The 22,001-nt window shown below is 38.5% G+C and overlaps 1 protein-coding gene across 6 annotated transcripts in view; it reads right to left on the bottom strand.

The window, feature by feature from the left end:
- Nucleotides 1-22,001, bottom strand: part of SYNRG (synergin gamma) — a 42,397-nt gene that overhangs the window by 18,645 nt on the left and 1,751 nt on the right. For 2 of the 6 annotated variants that reach the window (XM_050908799.1, XM_050908797.1), the window contains exons 2-13: nt 19,012-19,052; nt 17,571-17,689; nt 15,482-15,612; nt 15,049-15,154; nt 14,321-14,432; nt 9,331-9,408; nt 8,418-8,614; nt 7,293-7,541; nt 6,320-6,456; nt 3,696-3,814; nt 3,454-3,516; nt 40-990 (exon numbers count right to left, since the gene is read on the bottom strand). In XM_050908799.1, coding sequence (XP_050764756.1) covers nt 40-990; nt 3,454-3,516; nt 3,696-3,814; nt 6,320-6,456; nt 7,293-7,541; nt 8,418-8,614; nt 9,331-9,408; nt 14,321-14,432; nt 15,049-15,154; nt 15,482-15,612; nt 17,571-17,689; nt 19,012-19,052 — 2,303 coding nt within the window. Of the gene's footprint in view, nt 1-39; nt 991-3,453; nt 3,517-3,695; nt 3,815-6,319; nt 6,457-7,292; nt 7,542-8,417; nt 8,615-9,330; nt 9,409-11,898; nt 12,124-12,861; nt 13,162-14,320; nt 14,433-15,048; nt 15,155-15,481; nt 15,613-17,570; nt 17,690-19,011; nt 19,053-22,001 lie in introns of all 6 variants that reach the window. The other 4 variants (XM_050908795.1, XM_050908796.1, XM_050908800.1 and 1 more) reach the window with 4 other exon arrangements.

Here is a 22,001-nt window from a genome sequence, read left to right on the forward strand (position 1 = left end):
GTCACCTACGTTACCAGAGCAATCTAACCAGTTCCTCACCTGCTGCTGGTGGATGCTGGCCACTAACTGTTGGCAAATCCAAAGAGCTATCAGACATGACATGCTTAAGATCTCCTCCCACATCAGCCAGTTTCATGTCAAACTGAACAGACAATGCATCTTCAGAATCCTCCTTGCCGACACTGCTGCCACCAATAGAAGGGAGATCCAGAGACTTCACCGAAGCAGAGTCTTCTTTGGCCTGCTTGAAAGCTGCGACCTTGTCCACCAGGGACTTATCCACGCTGTTGCATGTGGAAGAAAACTTGTTAGAGTGAAAGTCGGCAAAATCATCATCGCTTTTCACTGAAGAAAGCGTATTGTCCTTCGCCTCCTCAAAGCCTGCTCCAGAGCCTTCCAGAGAAAGCTGTTTGAAGATATCGTATTTGGTGGGCGTAACAGCGGTGGCAGAACTCTGCCCACTCTTCACTGTGCTGGCCGACGAGCCAGACTGAGGAACAGGACCGGCTTCTAGCTTAAGTGCATTGTATTTGTCATCTGGTTTTTGTTCGGAAAATCCACTGCTATTGTTGAAAGCCATAAAATCTGCAAAGTCATCTTGTCCACTGGCTGATGCACAATTAGAAAATTCCCCAAAAAGGTTGAACTCTCCAAAGTCATCAGCTAAGCTTGAACTTTTGCTGGGTGCTGGCTGGGCAGTGGTAGATGGAAGGGGCGGTGGAGGAAAGGAGCCCGATTTTGATGCATTAAACGCAGGTGGAAAGGATGGCTGCTTGTTTTCTCCAGTAGAGGAAAAGAGATCCAAGTCTGCTAGATTCAAAGAGGTCTTTGCTTGTGTTTGCTGTTTTGACGGAACGGGCAGAGAAGGGAAGGATGTAGGGAAAGTTTTGTCTTTTGCAGGTGGCTCTAATGGTGAGATACTGTCAGCGGTTTTAAAATCTGTGAAACCATCATCGGTTCCTGCAGGCTTGAATTCTGCAAGGTTATCTCCTGAGAATAAAAACAATGAAAAAACAATAATAAGACACTGCAGTGACAACAAATACATCATACTCACACCATGCAAGCAAGCAAATTATTCATGCAATGTCAGAAGTTTTTATGCACACTATTTAAATTAAGACCTCAGGATGCATGTAGAACTGCAAACTCAACTTCTACGAGCCACACAAGCTTCAAGGTCAGCAATTCTAATATTCATTCCAGCAAACACTTAAGTCTTTCAAATAGCCTCAAAGTCATATTAAATTCCCTTTACATTGAGTTAATATCAAAACACATCATGACCAATAGATTCAAAAGGTGATCAGTACTGTCTTATTCAGCTTCCACATAAGTTCTTTTTCCCACCTCATCCTTCTCATATTTGCCAAACAACGAACGTAATCTTGAATTTCATTTATACCAATATAGTATTTGCCTTCTTACAGAAGCAATTCTCCCCCTCCCTCCCTTCAAAATATTGCCTAAATACAGTTTATTCATGGGGCATCAGCAGAGGGTTGAGACAAAAGCAACCCTGCTGATAAGCTGAAAGGGGAACAGAGGAGAGACCAACCAGACTTGCCTGGTGGCTGAAGGTACTTTCAAAAAAAGCTCACTCGAAAGGCGGCAGCCAGCCAGCAAGCCTATCCAACTGGGCACAATGGGGAACCCAACGGGTGGAAGAGACAAAGCCCCAAACAGAAAAGAATGCAAGGCGGTGATCCTAACATGTTGGTTTAGAACATTTTTAAGCTCTCATTTTAATCTGTCATGTTTTCCTTCCATCAGGTTCACCTAAACGTACAAAAGTGTTAAGTGATCAGAACTTCAGTAACTGCAATAACTCGGGCATCTTCTGCTAAGACTGATTACAGCTTTACTAGGGAGCTTGGAGACAGACTTTCACATGAAAGTCAGCATGATTAATCACAAGATGTGCAGATCTCTAGTTGAACTACATACTGAATGTAAGATCGTGCTATGTAAGGATTATAATTTAAACCTGATTAAACATTAGGTAACAATGTTTTTACTGAATTTACATTAAGTATTTTGGTGTACTAATTTTATAAGCTTATTCCTGTTCATACGCAATTATTTTTTTTATAAAGCAATTTCTTTTGAACGTGAAAAATGTCGAGTTGTTTAACCCATTCACCAGCATGTACATACTTAGACTACTTGTAATTTTAAAGTATCGATGTGTACTTTAAGACAAGTGTCCGATAAACAGATTTTGTTCTATTTTAGAAGTACACCATTAACATTTAATTCTTAAGCTACCACACAGTGTCATACTTTAAATTAGTTTAACGAAGATTTAAAAGAATATCCTTTATAATGGTAGTAAAGGACCATGACTATACCTGACATTCTTCCATTCTCCCTCCCCTCCAAATCAATTCACTTGGCCCAGCAACAATACAAATATTCGTGAAATTGCTATTCAGTGATCAAAATTAAAACATCACAGCAAACTAAACTTACTGATGAATCGCAAACTTTTCCATTAGAAATGTAAGCTGGTGAAAGGGTTAAGAGTGGTCAGACCTGGATAGCAGGCAAATATAGTAATTTTCTATATTTTAGAACATGTACGGAAAGAGATAAAATGTTATTTCATTTCATTGCATGCATTTAATCCTGAAGAGGTACTGAGCATGAAAATCTCACAAAACATTACACGTGTTTCAGAAACTCAGTGTCTGAAAAGAAGAATTCCATCTTTGAAAAATAAGGAGCAGGAGTGAACTCAGGTAAGCAGTTCTATCCTAGAAACTAAAGTTGTCTTCTAATAATGAAACAAAATGCTGGGTAAGAACATAACTCTGTGGAAGTCAGGTTAAGTTAGTAATATGTTTATCTTCTTATCTGTCTACTGATAACATACAAAAGTTTTTCCCCATCTGATTAAAAAGATGAGATTACCACTTACATTGCATAAATGAGTTAGACATAGACGGTTCTGGAAAAGGCTTAGGGAGACTCTGCTTTTGTAATTACACAAATGTTGCACCTCGGATGCCATCTAGGTTTTACTTTTCCCAATCAAAACCAGTTAAACACAAATTTCAAAATAAGTGATCAGATTTATTCTTAGAGCACCAGAGACCAGGAAAAGTTTAAATTCTGCCCTAACAATAGAAAAAAAGTTGCAATTTTGTCCAGAAGCATCTTATTCTGTCTTCTAAGAATACATGACTCCTTAGTTAAAATGAACAAATCCCAGCCATTTTAAAATAAAATGTTATTTTAAATAAAACTCAAAGCATGCAAAAGAGATGCCAATCGTCTAGAAGTACGATTTGTAGATTGTTCCAATAGTATGTTATACTATTTTTTCAGGATACTTCCTACTAAGTTGTTTAGAGGAGCAGAAGCACCATTATTCTAGCAATGGAAATTGTGCAGCTCATAAAAATAATCATGAAAACATATTAAAAGAGCTCCAAAACCCATACTGCTTACCTAAGTATTTGCTCTCTGATGGTTGTTCTAATTCACGGAAAGCACTATACTTGTCTCCACAATCTAGCAAATATGAGAAAAGGAATACATTTACATAAAGATATTAGGAATTCTTATCATAAATTTTATATTGACATAATTGCTCTGATTTTTTAAATATTGCTATTTTATCAATGCCAAAAACAAGATATATGAAATATTGCAATAAATTGCTCATAGTGGTTGTATATTTTTCCTTTTACCTCCAAAAGTAGCTGTACTTTCAGAAGGCTTCTCAGCTGCAATTCCTTTAAACACAGCATACTTATCAGTTGATGAGAGTGTCTTATTACCTGGGAGTGGCATTAGTAAAGAAGGAACACTAAAAACAAGAGAGATAAAAGCAAAGTTCCTTAATTTATCTATAAGAAATCTACATTTCCCGGTTTTATTTAAAAGAGCCTCTTATTATGAATACACATTTGGATCACTGAACCTAAGCTTGTACCCTAAAGAGTTCTTAATCAAGAACCTGATGTAAACTACCTCCATATCTATTAAGAATAAGAGCATGTAAACAGGCAGCTGGGTAACCGATGGGTAAATTCGCACTTTATCTCACCTAATCATATTTCTTTAGGCCAGAAGTCAATTTTCACCCTTCTTGATTTTAATTTGTACCAAAACATGAACAAAACACTTCAGAACTTTACACCACAGGAATTCTTAGCCCAGGAGAGAATAAGCACACAGACATATCGCAGGAATCACTGCTGTTTAATTTATCACTTTGCCCAGGGCAGCGTAAGGACAATTCCTCCCTGATAGAACTAGATATAGTGAAGAGCTAAAACTGCATGAGATTTTGCAAGCTCCATACTTTCAGCTTATCTACTTTTGATTATATTTCATTACATATTGCAAAATTAAGAGAATCAAGTGGAACCACTGTTCAAAAGGAAGGAAAGGATAACTTTGAATTTCTGTCAGTGCAAATTAGCGAGTTTAGGTAGCTATCTAATCAGCAAAATAAGGATTAGTCCACAGTTACACAAGCAAATCTTTCTGCACATAAACACACTCTACTTTATATAGTAAAACTGCCATAATAACCTAACACCACGTTAGCAACTGCTGTAAGATTGAGAAGACGTTCTTTGCTTGCCCTCCACACAAGCCCCCTTATCAGACCTTGGCAGCTCTACAGAACAACATCCTTTACATATGAATGATGCATTTTACCTCTAGTTTGTGTCATTCAATACTACTGCACATTGAAAACGTGAATGAATTTCTATGGCGTTCTTCAGCCTGAAGCAAGAATCTTTCCAGAGCCATTTAAATCTCCTTATCAGCAGCCTACAAGCAACATACAAACCTAGCACTTGCACACATGTGCTAATGATGGTCCGTGACGCTTGCAGACAGAAAGTGCAATGTCAAAAAAATATAGCTTATGGTAATATAATTAAATTTCACATCACTGCAAAACAGGCTATTAGATATGCAATCTTGGCAAATGTAATGGTTAATTATCTGTACTCTACAGATGGCTTTTTTTTAAATAAAGCTCCATAAGCAATTAGATTATAGCTCATTGTAACATTCTGTTCAAAACTGAACGCTTTTACAACTGAATAAAGAGAATTGCTGCAGTGAAAAAGAAACACCATTTTAAATTTTTTTTTTTTTTTTTTTTTTTTTTTAATGATCCCCTACTTCCCACTGTGGAATTTACAAACAATGTTTCTGTTAAAACTTTCAGTAACTGAATAGCTTTAATTGCAAAAATGACGTCTAACACAAATTACAATATACTTAAAATAGAGCATCTTCAGATGCATGTTGCATTGATTGACATCAGCAAAATTTAATTTCTTACATAGAATGCCATTAGGCACGGTGTAACAGAACAATTTGTTTCAGTACCCCATTTGACGTCACTGTTGAGGAAGCAACTGGTAACCACTGCTTACCTGGAAAGCGCTAGTTCTATTTGCAACTACGAACAGTCAGTTCAATACAAATTTTCTGGGTATGTCTACAATTAGACACCTGGAGGTACATAAAAGTTTGCCATGTGCAGTAAAAGGAAACAACACTGAAATTTTGTAATCACAGGACTTTGAAAGATTAATTGTAAACTCTCAAAGGGAGTAAACATGCTTACTTATTTTGTTATACAAAATTTGCCTGATTTGGAATTACATTTTGGCAGTCTCCCAAATGAAAAGCCAAGATTGCTGAGGTCTGAGTGAGATTTCAATTGAGACTTACAGTCAGTTATCAGAAGTTTAAGCACTGGCCAGAGAAACGATAGAAATGACAAAAACCCTGTCCACTGGAGTTCTCAGTCATTTAAGAGTACGATGTCGTGCTCTTTGCATGAATTTTGGGGTCCATATTCAGGGCCTGAAGAAAGACCTTGATGTCAGCAAATGGTTTCTATCAACTCCAGCAAACATGGGGTCATACTTTTAATGGACGCACGCAGCACTAAATGCAGAACTCCTCTGTCCCAGTGTATTTCTTCTGAATAGCTTTATGTAAGATTTTCGCCTGAATGCACAGTATGAAGTAACTTTCAATTGCCTGTGCAGTAGTATAAACACTTGAAAACCTATCCCCATACCTTGTAAATGCAATTTACCTCAGCATGATGACTAGAATGCTAAAGAATGGCCAACCACCTATGGCACATCAAATGTCATTTTTGATTCAGAAAGCCTAATTGTAGTTGTAACAACCTTCAAAAGAAACTGTCAGAGTAGAAGTCAGGTGACAGAAGAAAATTACAGGCTAGGAAGCTACCCACAAAAGAGGAAAACATTTCATTTCTTAAGAGAGTTCTAAAATACTGAAGGGGTGGAAATCAAAGATCGGCTACCTGCTCCGATGCTGTGAACTGGCTGCTTTGGAGGAGCCAACTACATCCCCTTGGAAATCAGTGAAAGAGTCATCTAGTGAGCCAGACTTTGAAGCATCTTGAAACTCCTGGAAGTCATCATCTTCTGGTTTTACTACCTGAATTACAAACAGCATGTAAATTGCTATACTGTGTCTTTTCAAATTGTCATATAGCATGAAAGCAGTTCAGAGTAGCATGATTGACTTAAGATGGAAAAAAAAACCCAAAACAAAACACAAAAGAAGGAAAAAGCCTTTCAACATTAGCACGCAAAATTAGCATGGTCAGTGTTTCCACTTCGCCTGCACCTCACCCAACTCAAAACACACACAAGGTGTACAAAATTACAAGTAATGTGCATGAAGAACAGGTGAATAAGGAACTCTACTCCTTTCACATTAAATGTATTATTGATCATAGCCACGTAATCTTGTAATACAGGACAAATATTAATAATTTAAATCAATCAATAATTTAAAAATCAATACACACAGCAAAAGCATCAGAAGAAATAGTTTCCAAAGACGGATGAACCATATTTGCAAACAGGAAAATTTACAGTGTTGTAAACCTAAGGTTTTCAAAGTTCTCAGCTTCTTCTGAAAACTCTGACTTATTTTACCAGCTAATAGAGTCTGTTGTGTAGTTTAACCTAAAATTCCATTTTATGTGCATTACAAAATCCTAACTACAACTAAAATCCTCTTTCAATGCAGTTAGTTTGTAATGGAGAATGCTTTTGTACCTCTTCTAATGCCACCAGAAAGAAAGGGGAAAAATAAAAGAACATCCTTAGTGGCGTGACTTCATGTTTTCAAGATGTCACGTGCCAGATTGCAGCTTCATTTTGTGCCGCTTCCTTAAAGTCTGTTGTCACTACGTAGCTTTGAGAGCCAGGCTAATTCTCTTTCCAGGAGAACGGAGATTTGCCACGCAACAAGAGCGAGCTAACCTGACTCGGCGGGTAGGATGGCACGAACCCTCCCGAAGGCTGTCCTGCAGCTCCGCCCGCTGGTGCCGTGATGCTCATTCCCATCACGGCTGGCCCAATGCTCAGAGGCACGGAGACCGGCGGTGCGGAGGGCATCAGAGGCTGCTGGCTCACCGTGGCGGGCAGCGGCATCGGAAATCCAGTTAAAGTAGGAACGGGGGCAGCTGGAAACTGGTTTAACACGTCAGGACTCACTGCAGGTATTCCTCTCTGCAAAGGCAGAAAAGCAAAGACAACCATGTACACCTCAACAAAAAGGCATATTGCGTTCTCAGTTCTGGTTTCTAGCTTGAATTATTGAAATCATGAAAGAGCAGGGTACTGGTCAAGCTTCGAGTAAACCTTCCAAATCAAAACATGCTATCAAGAGCCTGTATAAGTGAATCCTATTCAACACCCTGACTGCTGGAGTTACACAGAGGGTAGCGATTGATACCTGTCTGGGTGGGCAGAGGCATTTGACAGCATTCTTGTTTGACTTTTGGTAAACCAATCTAGTAAGCACTGGCAAGCAAAGCTATGCTGAACCTGGTGTGTGCTGTATCATCTTTCCCACACAGCACTCCCACAAGGTACCTCAGCTTCAATCTTCGTCGCTCAAGATACTGTTGCCTTAGTTTGCATACAGGGCTGGTATTTAGAAATAAACTGTTAAGAGATGACACTACGCTGACAAAGAATGGAAGCCTAAAATTAACACTCCACTGGTTCAGGAGAGAGGTAACAAGTCTAGCTATTCGCAGACTAAGGGATACAGGAACCGTATACACATCTGTTTTCCTCAAACTATACAACAGAAGAAAAAAGACAGTATTTTATACTAGAAACACATACACACGTGTTTAGTAGGTATATCCAAGAACTACCTTCAACTGACACTAAAGAAAGGAGTAACTGAAATGTAAGTGCAGGGGATGAAATTATAATCCCACTGAAGTTACAAGGGCAGTTCCTCCTCTGGACTTCAACAGAAGTAGTATTTTACTACAGGTGTGGTATACCTGCCACTTATGCTAACACACAACCTATGGCAGATTAGTTAAGTGAACTGCCTTTTTGCACTAATCTCCAAAGTGTTAGCCATACCTGAGTTACTGCTATCATTGCCAGGACAGCGTAGAGCTCTTCCTTTGTGAGCTTCCCAGGGGTAGTGCGGTTGGCTAAAGCCCATATCTGTCCAAGGGTCTCTCTGGGCAATCCAGACGACATCAGTATGGGATAGAGTTTAGCTGTATCTATTCCAGCAGGAGTCAAAGTGGTTTCTACAATTTTCTTATACAACTCTGTCAAGAAGGAGTCAGTATTAGACAGTGACAACTGCTGTTTTCAAGTGAATTTAAGATTGCTTTTCTATTTTGTCTCAAACTCAACATTATATCAACTTAGTAACACTTGAAGTGTAAGGTAAGGCAACAGCATTCTGGCATTGTATTGTATCATGTTTCATTTAGATGCGTTATTGGATGGTCTTTACAGACAGGTTTAACACAAGCAAAGAAATATTTTATATAAAATACACTTAGTGTTCCATTTCAAAGCATGTTTCTTCAACGAAATTGCAGGATAATCCATATAAAAGGATAGTTATAACAGCTTTATGTATTTAAACCTCAGTGTAATCAATATTTGCTACAGCATTTCATTTTCTATTTACTGTGTTATTTGCATATATAAGATAAATAGCCTTAAGAAATGAGCCTGCTTAATTACAAGACATGCCAAAAACCAGACTACCCATGAAAGCAGTATTATCAGCAATGCAACCTCTACTAGCACAATCTGCTGTCATAACAAATTCTAGATTAAACATTTAACATGCTTGAATAAAACTCGTACTTCTTCAAATGCAGATAAAGCCACCATAAATATGTAATGCATCAAAGACATAGGATTCATTTGACGACTGAAGAATAATGCATTGATCAATAAATGCCAACGTAAGCACACATACATTCACACCTTATTGCCCCCTTGGCTAAATGCCCACTTTCTTGTTTACCTGGGACCAAGCTATCGTTGTAAATCCAAGGAGGCATCATTTGCTGAATTGGGTCCTGTGAAGGGAATACTCCAACTCCTAAACATATTCCATTCAGTAAGAAAAAGACAGACAGTTGTATTAGGATATACAGATTCAGAGTATAAAGATCTTAGAGACTAGAGATCACAGCTGGTCAGTATCATTTAGCATTTCAGGCAAAGATTTCAGATAGGAATCACCGTGCTCAGAGGAAAAACAGCTACTGCAGGAATATATATTTCAACATAATAACTAGAATGATTTGGCAGTAACAGCAAGAATACAGTTATATACATAATGAAATAAGGAGCTCCTCATTTGCCTCCCTCTTAATTTCTAGTTGTACAGAAGCTCAAGTCTCATTGTCTCGTAAAATTTCATAGCAGCAGTTCTGTGCCATATCAAATTTAGTCTTCCCATTAACTATATTAGCCCTAGCTATTAGGGCTACTTGAGGAATAAATAAATTCATACCTACCATAAGAACCACAATGTTCCACCAGAACATCCTTATCAGGGAAATCCACAAGCAGCCTATTAGACTGAATCTCAGCAAGATCTTATCCCACGTTCACAAAAATGTATCCATTGCCCCATTGCTCCTAGTCTTCAGATCCAGAAGACATCATAGCCGCCTTCACTACTACAGGCTTTCATAATGGGATCTGCCATACTTTACTCCCTGCGAACTGGTTATTTTCTTCTCCACTGTGTGGACTCTTCCCCTCAGTCTCACAGTTTTACTTCCTATCTAGTCTCCCCGAGCAGATTTTATGCTCATCTTGGATGGAGCTGTGACAAAAATCAGAATAATTTCAGATTTCATTGTCTTTCCCAGTGCCCTTGCATCTCCTCATCTTCCACATGGATTCCCTCCTGACTGCAGTCTAATTTCTAGTCATCCCGCAACTCCAAGCACATTTTAATATAAGCAATTCCTTCCATTTCACCAGCCAAGTAAAATAAATTTGCTACTTCCTCCAGTCTCATTATTCTTCAGCTTTAACCACCCTTCCATACGCTTCTGCATCCTACCAATTCTTGCTTCTCACCCTTGAATCTCTCTGATAAAATTCAGCCCCGTAAAAATCAAATAATATGAGAAGTGAAAAGGAATTCTCAGTCACATTTAGTTGATAGATAGGAGAGTCTTACTCAAAACTTTTATAATATCCAGGTGACTAAGGGTCTGCCATTTTTCAGCATTACCACTTAACTACTAAACTTCTGTTCCGCACAAAGTACTTCAGCTCATCCTTCAAAGCACCCTTAACAACATTTGGAACTATTCTTAACTATTGTTGCTCTACACAATCACTTCCAACACCACCTTCATCTGCAGGCTGTATTTAAACTCGCTCTGTCTCACACTCTTAAACGAGGGTAGTTTCCTGCCTCCCTCCGCACCCCCCCCCCCTTAATTTTTTTTTTTTAAATCAGGCATCAGATTGTGTTGGATTTGTACAAAATGAACAATGCAACTGACTGAACTATGAATAAACAAACAGCTCCTATTTCATGCTGTATATTCTTTAAAGTTAAGTCATTTTTAGTAATTTACTGTGTATTACAAAGCCCCTCCACTTATTAAAAATATCCATTCAGACCATTTAATTTCATCCAATAATGTTTCTTAAATATATTGGATAAGAAAACACTTGAAAGCAACATATCCAATAACTGAGGAGAGGAACACATGAGTTTATTAAAAGTTATGGTACTTCTAGGAAAGAAGTAACTGCTTGAGAAAGTGCCCAATTCAATTATCTACAGACCAGGAGCTTTCTCCCCCTTCTCTCTCTCCTCTCACCGCCCAGTAAAATGAGATTACACAAAGGACTACATGTATTTTTATCATACTTTACTACAGTGGAGCCCACGTTTCATGTAACCCCTAAGTACATCATCAGAGTACTAATCAAGGTGCACCAGAGACCTTGCCTCTACTTTGATTGGAATAAAACAAAACCAAACAGTCAATAGTCAGCTTTAATAAAATCCAAATTGGAACTAAAGCTTGCTTAAAGTTTTCATCTAGTCCAGCTTTTGAAATTTCGATCCCTGAAGCACAGATAGTTTTAGACATAATGCATATGAGCGGCAAATTGTCTGGGAAATGAGTATTAACTAGCTAAGAGTTTTAACCTAACAAGATTTTATCTCCTCAAAGTTAAAAGATGAAAACCCACAATGACATTGACCATCTTTAGTAATAAGTTTCTTTAAATAATTAAAAAAAAAACCAAAAAACTTTAGAGAGCACATCTTTTTTTCCCCCAGGAAAGAGGACAGAATATTTTAAAACAGCAGACCTCATTAAACAAACATGTTAAAAGTGATTACAGCAGTAAACTCACGTGGAAAAAGTTCAGAGCAAAATCATACTTGTTATACTTTCAGCAAGGAGCAGGAGGCACTGACATATTATTCAAGCAGGCGTTCAGAGCAAAATTATGCAGGATTGGCCTTAGAATTAGTGTACAGAGTGTTAGCATTCAAGCAGCATCTAATTAGATTTAAATTCCGTCAAATGTTTCATTTGCTCACCACACTCTTCAACTGCTATGTTTTGTTCTGAAGCCTTGTGCACCTCTGCAGCAGTGGTACCACTTTCATGTCCACCTACAACATCCCAGTCATTGATGGTTAGACTGGGATGAACTTGGCTTGCAGCCGAGGCTTTGTGCCCAACTTCGGATGTTTTAAGTTTGGTTTGCTCTTGTTCAGATTCATTTGAGCCATTATCTAAGACTTTCTCCTCCAAGGAAGAGCCTGAATAAACAGCAGGAGGAATTATTTATATTTTGTTATTAACCACCCAGACAGCAATTCCACACTTTCAAAGGAAAAGTATTATTGGTACCACTGATGAGTTATCAAGATGAGTATCCGTCCCAGCTCAAACCAACAGCACCACCCTGTTCAAGCACTTTTATAGCCTGACTCCACCCTTTACTTACCATGCATACACAACAAATTCAACAAACAAAAAGCAACAAGTAGGAGAAGGAATACACGAAACTATTTTCTGTATCAGGATTACCATTGCATAATCATCTAGGCATCAGTAGTAGAAGTGTCCAGGATCTACTTACATCTGCAAAATTCTTCATGTTAATCTCACCAACATCCCTTTAGCCTCCAAGAGAGGAAGCACACAAGTGCTCCACATTAGCATAATAGTTATTTTTTATACCTCCATCAACTGTATCTTTTTCTACCACACAGACTTACGAAGATGCTAGCACACAAGACTTAATTCACTTAAGATCAGCCATATGCATATTTAGCAAACTTTGGATCCACATGTGACTTGCTTTTACAGTGCAGTTCTAAGGGAAGGAAGAAGGGGACTTAAATCATCTTTTCCCATGGATCAGCAGGTTTCTCCTTACTTGCCTATATATTACTTCTTTCAGCCAGACTAAAAAAACCCCAACAAAGTAAGTAAAGACACTGTGTAGCTCTATGACAGAAGGCAACATGTAAAAAAAGATACTTTAGAGTTACCTGTTTTATGGATATTGGGTGAAGATGCAGAGGTAGGAAAATAAGGAACCTGCCCAGTTGTACCATGCAGGATGGATAACACTGGAGTCTGGGCTGGAGGGAGAGGTTGGACCACAGCCTTTTCTGAAAGCAGTTGCCCAGCCTCAGTAGCAGAATGGAAAGGCTGAAAAGGCTGAGAGGTGGGTTGAGGCACCAGTTTGGGGATTTCAACAGGCCCTTGTATAAAGTCACTAAATTCTTCATCACCGAGAAAAGCAGAGTGGGAAACAGATACAGCAGAATGGGATGATGTGGGATGATCTGTAAAATGGAATGAACACACAATGCAAAGTGATGAGGAAAAAGGTTCACAGGTGGAAAGGGAGGAAAAGTGGTAAATACTAGGTATACATAGCAAATGGGCGAGGGGAAACAGCAGTGGATGCATTATTTGACAGAGATGTGAAGAGTTATTATTGTCAGCATAACAAACACATAAGGTAAAACTGAGCAGCCACTTCCAACCATGCATCTTCTCTCCCAGATTTTTATGACATAAACACTTTGAAACTTGGTTCTTAACACTGGCTATGAAAGTATTCTATTTGTTTTAAACAGACTGGGTCAAAACAAATCAAGAGGTAATATTTCAAACTGGACATAACGGGGGTCTGCACAGGGGCACATTCTCCCTCAAAGGAATGTTTTATCCTCAGAAACTCAATAATATATCATAAGATACAAAAGAAATGTCTACTCATTTAGACAATTTTCTGCTTGATCCCTTTCATAGCTACCCATTTTAACAAAACTGACGTAGGATAGGCAAATCTACAGACAACGGAAAATTGTCAGCAACCACCTGTAACTTCAAAATTATGAAAGAGCAAATCCACAGTAGAGAAAAAGATTTTATATAGGAAAAAGCTTGTCTAGATAAGCTTTGTTTCAGGCCAGACACAAACTATACTACAACCCATAGGAAATCTTTAGTAGTAACTGTTACTAATGTAGTAATTACTGAGAAGAGAATACAGAAGGCTTCGGTTTGACCGTGGCCAGACAACGGCATACAAGTAAGCTGTTACAGTACACTGAAGTCATTATACAATATTTTGATCATTCTTAGCACTTGTATAGCACTTCTCGGCTTCAAAAGCACTCTGCAAAACATTAATTAATGCTTTGACTAGAAAAGAACAAACGCATTATCCATTTCCATGATATTTCACATTAAGCACAGCACATTAAGCTTTCTTTTAAAGATTTCAAATCTTCTAATAAAAGCCGATATCTAATATTTCACCCTCATAACCTGATCAAGCAAACAGTTGCTAGAATGACACTTTATTTCACAAAACAGTTAATCCACTCACTTTGTACCATCAAATAAAAATACTTCTTGGAATTAGTTCCCCCTGCTGAGGATTTCAAACATTACAGTTTTATTTTCAGTTGGAAGATGAGAAAAATTACAAACCTGGCTTTTTTGGATGTGATGCTGGCGTTGGGTGCATTTTAGCATCTCTAGAAAAACCATCTAAATTTCCTTTAATGGCTTCCAAAGCATCATCTCTGCTTTTTTCACCTGTCTGAAACACCACAGAACACATTTTGAAAAATTCACGGTACAGCTCAGTTTTCTTTCAATATCCACACTTCTTCAGTACGAAAATTAGCAATGCCTGCTGTTAGATTAAACCCGTCTTTCTCCAGCAGTGCCTTCCTGAAGCATATCAACAATAACTCCCATATTTAGAAAGCATTTATTTTGCAGACTACACCATAACAGTGTTTCTCAGTCCGTAGACACAGCTTTATGCACAAGAACAATATATAAACCTTACTCAGCTATTTGTACTCTTGCAGATAAGAGCCTTCGAGCTCACTGCAAGTGTCCAAAACTTTGGACAAAGTTAACAAACAAGAAACCAAACATTCTCTATTCTAGAAACTCAGTCTGTTCCCAAATGTTACACACCAGGTTGGTTTACTTTTCCAAAAGCCAATTTCATTTTCAACACCAGACTTCGTTTACATTACCCCAAGAGTGTGTAAAGGACTGACTATTCCAGATGCTTTTCAAGACGTAATCTGATGTCTCATGTAAGTTCCCCACTTACTTGCTTGTTGAAAGAGACCATCCCATTAAAAGTCACTAAAAAAAACCTGAAGAAAGAAACACCCCACTTATTATTTAGGACATACCTTAGGTTTCACACTGCTTAGAAGTCTCAGCTTTTGTTTCTGCTCTTCAAACTGGCGCCGTTTTCTTTCTTCTTCTAAGAATTTCTGCTGGTGCTCAAATCTCTTCCTGAGGCAAAATAATTAAAAAAAAAAATCTAAAAATAATTTTTCATTACAATTTTCATGGCAAGATTTTTCCATTTCTTCTGTCTCAAATTCAGATGGCTTGCTGCACACATTTCTGCTTCTTCTCAGAGCTTTATTGACAGCCACTACTAACTTCATAGATGGCCTTCCAATGCAATGGAATGATCTCAACAATATTCTACAGCCCTAAATGGACTACTTTTCTAGAGAAACTATCAATATTTTTATTGCGTGGACCACCCCTCCAGACTACATCTTCCCCTTAAAAAAAGAAGAATTCCCCAAGAGTCAGCAAAGTGTCACTTACTGTTGTTCCTCTGCAAACTGCTTCTGCATGTCAGGGGTGTACTGCGGGGCTGCTGGACGCATTCCCAAGAAAGAAGCCTGTCCCATGTAAGGCATTCCAGTCGCTGGCATCGGCCCTAAGGGCATGCCACCCTAGAACAAAATAAATAATACAACTCCAAGATTTTTTTTTTTCCCCATAGAAAAAGCCAAACCACTGGCAATTACACCCTGCCAAATTGCAAACTAGGTAGATCGCATAAAATTAAAAGCATTAAGAATAGTTGGATGGGCAGTGTCTGAGCACAGACTAGCTACTACAGAACAAAGCACTGGACATTCAGTAGATGGCACTCTTCCCTCTCAATAATGAGTTACAATTCTTAAAGGATTTTAGAAGACAGGATGGTCTCCTGCTCAAATGCAAAAATCAAGACTTCAAATCCATACAACCTACCTCAAGAGCAGGAAGGTTACAGGCATCCTGCAGTGCTACACATGGTTCAGTACCACGCTTTTGGGTTTTCCTGGGTTTTTTTGTTTCCTATTCTAAGTGATTGCATAATACTTTAAAATTCCCTGCTGGAGGTGCACGCTCCTAACCAACAATGGATGCTGACAAAATGTAGTCTAGTCATTTTGCAAACATAGCTTATCCAGGGCTCCGAGGGAGGGAGACAGTATACGACAACAGCCAAGAGGAGACTTGTCTGAATAAACTGCATCTGTATCAGAAACATTTGCTGAGAAATATATTCTGGTACAGTTACAGCAGCAAAGCTTGCCTAATATAGAAGGGGCTAGAAAATAATTTACTTTTCTTACCATTCATTTTGTATTTGGTATCAGAACACGTAGGAAGAGAACAAAAGTTGTTTATTATTTTTAGACCAGCTCTCATAAAAACATCTTCCTACTATAAATTTTACAAAATTAATCTAATAAATTCCGGGTGGGAAGGGAAGGGAATGTAAGGAGATGGCAAGATACAATAAATTCAATTTGTCACATAGCAATTTGGCTACAAAGCCACGCCAAAACACTAAATTTCAGCAAAATGCAAATTTGTACATAAGCACATATGGTGCTAAATAGAAAACAAAAGATTAAAAGAGAGAAAACATAATATTACCTACTCATATTTCATTCTTATTCCTCAATTGGCAACAGCAAAGTTAAAGACAAAGTTACTTCAAGCAAGAAAAAGAATGAGAATGAAACACAGGAAGTAGGACAAATGGGAAAACCGGTCACGTGAGGAAATACAGCACATTTAAGAGATTCCTTGCTCCCTAGAACAAGGTGTTTAAAAAGAAAGTTTATGAATTGCCACCTACACTCAGGAAACTTAATTCTATTAACTCCAGCATTTGCGTTACAAAGGGATAAAACCATTCACTGAATTGGTCATGATCAATCAGATTGTGTACGCAGTCACTTCTTATCAGCTTATAAAGGTCTCATTTAAAATACTACACAATACGCCACCTTAACAGTAAGTACATAAAACCAAAGCAAAAGAAGAAAAAGCACAAAGAAAAATTAAAAAGACAGAAGAGGTACATTGTGGGAGTTTTGAATTATAGTTACTTAACAATTCAATACTATTACTAACCACACTTTGGAGTAGGTGGCATCTGGTAGCTTTTCAACATCTTGCTGATGCTTTTGTTTCCTTTCCTGTTCAGAGACCATGCTTCTTTTATCAGACTTTGGTGTCATAACACGTATAATGAAATTAAAGTTCAGATTCTGACATCTTTGAGTGGGCTATAATGTCCAAGTTACCTTAAATATTACTAATGCTGTCCTTGCACTACACCCTCATTTCTCTCCACTCTACAACAGTGAGTAATGTATGCCAAACTCCCCCACTCTCTCTATGCAGATCCCAACGAAACTTAAAGAATTCTTTAAATTATCAGAAATATCTTCAAAGAGAATACTACAAAATCGGATGTCCCACTACGGACTAACACCCACACTGCAGTTTCTAGCCAAGTTCCACCCCCTCACCCCACTGCAGTTGAGAGAGGACTATGGCATCAGCTGTCACCTTTCAGACAAGCATCAAGGCATCTCATTTCAGTCCACATTTCATTGCCACGCACCTGCATGGTCATGGGTCCCGGAGGCATCTGAGAACCGTAATTCATTCCCATCATGCCTGGCATATTGGACTGCATGACAGGAACCATTGGAAATCCTTGCTGTTGCATAGGAATCATCCCTAAAATGAAACATTAAACAAGGTAAGCTCCCAGTTAGTGTTAAAGCTTCCCTCCCCTCACGCTTTTTTTTATCTAAACCAGCAAAGGAGAGGAAAAAACTCTCAGTCTTGCTGAACTATTTAAAAAATAAAAAAATATGCTACACTGCAGGCAGCCACAGAATTTCCTTAGTTTAGATATTGGTCAGTCTAAGGGAAGAAACGTTATGGGGCTTTCTCAATAACTAAGCTGATGAATCCTCCCACCATCCTAAGGATTCTCTGTGGGTTTCTTCCCATATGATTTTTGAAAGGGTCATTTCCAATTAACAAGATTTAATTAACCAGGTTGACTGGTGCTGATAATTGTCCATTTCTCTTGAACAGGAAAACTTACAAACTGGTAGCTTTTGAAGGTAAGTCTTGCGAAATAAACTCATCATTTTCACAACATAACTTCACACTCTGATCTGGCTGGATAACTTGTCTGTCAGTTAATTAGCCCACTACATATATTAGAATGGTTACAATATTTGTCAATAAAAGCTAAACTTCAACAAAATTGGACAAATCAAGTTGGAATGTACTAATTCACTGAATAAAGCCAAGTGGATTATGTTTCAGTATTTTCGTATCTCATATTTTGCTATCTTGGGAGACACACACTAACACACATTTGTTACCAGCACACCATGAGATAATTATAACTGTGCGTAACTGAACATCACACGCAAAAGCACTCCAGGAGGGACGCGACACGCTCAGGAATAATCTATAAATCAGTCCCTGAGACTTTTTATAAGAAAACTCTCCACTTCCCCTACAAGTTCTCGCTGTATTTTCCATTAATTAAACAGCACTGCAACAGGAATGAGAACAAAGGTAATTTAAGGCTGAGGCTCTCCTATTGTATTAATACTTTCCACACAGGTTGTGACTCTTGTCCCAGGGTCTTGCTGTGCTTTGTAAATATTTACCAGGTCTTGCAACACCCACACAATATGGGTATACACAGCTGGTAGATGAAGCATAAAGAGGTTAAATACCACACTCAAAATAACACAAAAATCTTAAAGGCAAATTCAGGTTAAAAATGGAGATATAGTTTTCCTAGATCTTTAATCTAGCATTCTGGTAACGCTGCTTAGTCAACATTGCATAGAAAGTTTTATAAATAGAGTTGTGAGAGCCACCTTACCAGTATTGAATTCAAGGGGAAAAACAGCTATGGAGTTCAATTAATAATCACACTTCTGAGCAGCAGTGCAGAACTATTTTAAATTGTTTAATGTATCTAAACAAAGTAAAGAATTTCGCGCTCAAAATGTTAAATCGATACATACCTTGAGGGGGGCCTAAACCACCAGCGACAGGAAACATGAAGCTGCGGGAGGAAAACAAGGGTACATGAAAGTCTATAATTTTAGTGCAAATATAAATGAAGGAAAAAAATCTATCTCGACTTGCAGTCAGCACCACCACCCAAAGCCTCCCACCTTCTGGTCAGCGTATTCATCTGCTCCCGCAGGTCTCACAGAACCCAAACCCACCGCAGGGAAAAGGCCACCCCTCCCAGGGATCCCCCAAAGCACCAGAGAGTCCCACCAGCACCATCCGTGCTGTCATGGGCTGCAAAGCTAGGAAGAAATAGATCTTATCCTCCACAGCAACACTAAAATGGCTTTGACTCATCGACATCACCCACAAGAGAGTTTCGGCACCTACGCGGGTTGGTAACAGGTCAGTTTCTTAGTGTAGGCTAGGCCTTCAAGCACCGCAGAATGAATAAGCATCTCCTGTTGGAAGTATCTGATTCAGCAAGACCATGAACTGCACCAGACAATAGTTCTCAGCTGCTTAGTAACAGTTTTCTGCAGAGAAACAAACCATCCACCACTTCTGCATTCTCCCCCCCTTTGAAACACTAAGTATCACAAAATAATGTAGTTTCTACTTTCTCAATTACATCTAATTACAAGAAAAATAGTGCCTTGGAAAAAAATATTCATTCAAGTATCGAGGGCCAAGTGCACCTGGAGGAAGAACTGTTAAAATTTCAACTGAAATCATAATGGAAATTGCTAGCCCTCCCTTTCAAACAGAAGCATGTGCTGTGCTGCCAAACAGCAAAAAAGGACTTAGTTTAAAAGTCTCATTTGCAAGCAACTCTCAGAAACCCACGTCAGCAGTAATTTACCAAACAAGAACCTCACTCAGTGTCCCAGGCAGCTATTACATCAAAATACCATGAAAGAAAAACACACTTATAGATATTCAGTATTCCTCAGCACGAGGGTGGATGTAAAAGAAACTGCCTAAGAGTAAAGGAGAAAATGCTATCATAAATGACTGCAGACAGTTTTTCAAAACCTGCAGGAAGTTCCAAAAGCCAGCCTAGTTTATAAATATAAAAGAGCTGTGTAATATGAGTGCTAAGATAAAATAAGGAATTTAAATTATGCATTTATCCAGGAGCAAATTGTACCTACCCACTATACAGACAGCAGGTTACACGGTCACCAAGACAACCCATATTACTCTTCATTTCATCCTCTAACTCAGAATCCTCTTAATACTGAAGCTTCTTCTTTTACCCTGAGCACTATGTGCTAATTTCTCCTTCCACAACTAACACACACCTACGTCTTCCACCGGGTCCAGGTCTTATCATCCTCAATCACCGCAATTTTTGGTTTCTCTCTTTGAAGCGCTGTGCAGATGCATGCTACCTCATCTCTAAACAAGTGCTGGGCTTCTCTGGATTGGGTTCAGTTCACACAGTTCAGCGGCCAAGGTCTATTGACTGGTGTTCAATTTGGTCGTCTTTAATCCACTTCTTAGCATATAAATATTAACATCGTGAAGACAAACAGCTGACTGAAAATCACAGAAGGACCCTTGACTGAACTCCGGTGCTGGTCAGAAAAGCTGTTTTCTCCACTCAGGGGCTGAAGCCCAGTGAATTAACTGGATTTTGCCTGCATTTGTTTTCACCTATGGAAATAGTTATCAGTACAGAGTGCCTCCTCCGCAATATACCCCCTTAAAATGTGTGCAAGTTCAGATGTGTAGAGCTTCTGTTGCAAACCAGATCTGCAAGTGCAGCAATTTTAGGCATCATAAAAATACACCATTCTTAGTTTAGTCAGAACGATGAAACATTAAAAGTTATTTTTGAAAAGCTCACAAGTATGGAAAAGTGTTCGTAGCTTCATGTTTTCCCTTCCTGTTGGGGAATCCAGTCAACAAGAATTCTTCCAAATCAGCAAACGTCATGTAAACTGAACAAGCATGGCAAGGTACCACTGCTTGTTGGAAGCAAATAAAGGCCAGACTATTAAATATTTATCCCTTTCTACAGAGCTCCTGCTTTATTTATAAGTCTCTGTTGAAAACAAAAACCAATCAACAAAAAAACCTGCAGCTAATTAGAGGGCACTGGAAGAAGAGCTAGTTAAAAGTAGCAAAGCAAGCTCCTGCAGCACAGCACTCTGTACATGTGGCTCGGATTCATCACGGACCTCACTCCAAGATTTAGCTGTGCAACTGCCAACATCAGCCACACACGCACGTACATAAACCCCATCAACTTATTTAGTCAAGCAACAGGAACTTTGTTTCTAAACTGCTTTTTGGAGATGCAAAAGAAATGCCCACATGCATCTAGTTAAAGCAGCTGCTTCTCATCACTGAGAAAGCAAGCTAAGGCACAGTCATTTGTGAGATTAACTGAAGCGCTACAGAAAACCATTTGAACTTGATAAACCATATAGTGATAGGAGCAACATCAGAAGTAGCTTTCTTTTAAAGAAAACATTTTAATTCCAGTTATCTCAAAACAACAACACTGATAGGAGAATTAAGAATAAACAGACAAAATGAGAACAGTCTCCTCTTTTAAAAAAAAAAAAAAAAAAAAAAGATGGGCATGATAAATTAAGCAGTCTGTAAGGACCAATATACTACTTGGGGGCTAAAAGAACATTTATAGCTAGCTGACTGTATGCTCTAAAATGACCAAATGCACTTTCTAGACAATGGAAACTTTTATGACCCCAGATGTTTAAAATATATAGATTAGTGGACTATCATCAAGCATGTTACTTTAATACAGTTTCTTCCTCCTTGTTATTTCCACAGTGGTTTAAATGCACCTGCAGACATTTCTGTTCTCAACAGCAGAAGCACTTTACCACCTAGGTTCATGCAACTAGCCATAATGCTTTGGGTAACACAGTAAGAAAGTGTAATATAAAATAAATATAAGGAAGATGAAGCAATTACCCTGCAGTAGAACTCTTAAAGTAGTAACATAAATCTGTAAATTCCTATC

Source organism: Gymnogyps californianus, chromosome 20 (assembly GCF_018139145.2).
Source record: "Gymnogyps californianus isolate 813 chromosome 20, ASM1813914v2, whole genome shotgun sequence".
In the NCBI taxonomy this organism is placed as follows: Eukaryota; Metazoa; Chordata; class Aves; order Accipitriformes; family Cathartidae; genus Gymnogyps; species Gymnogyps californianus.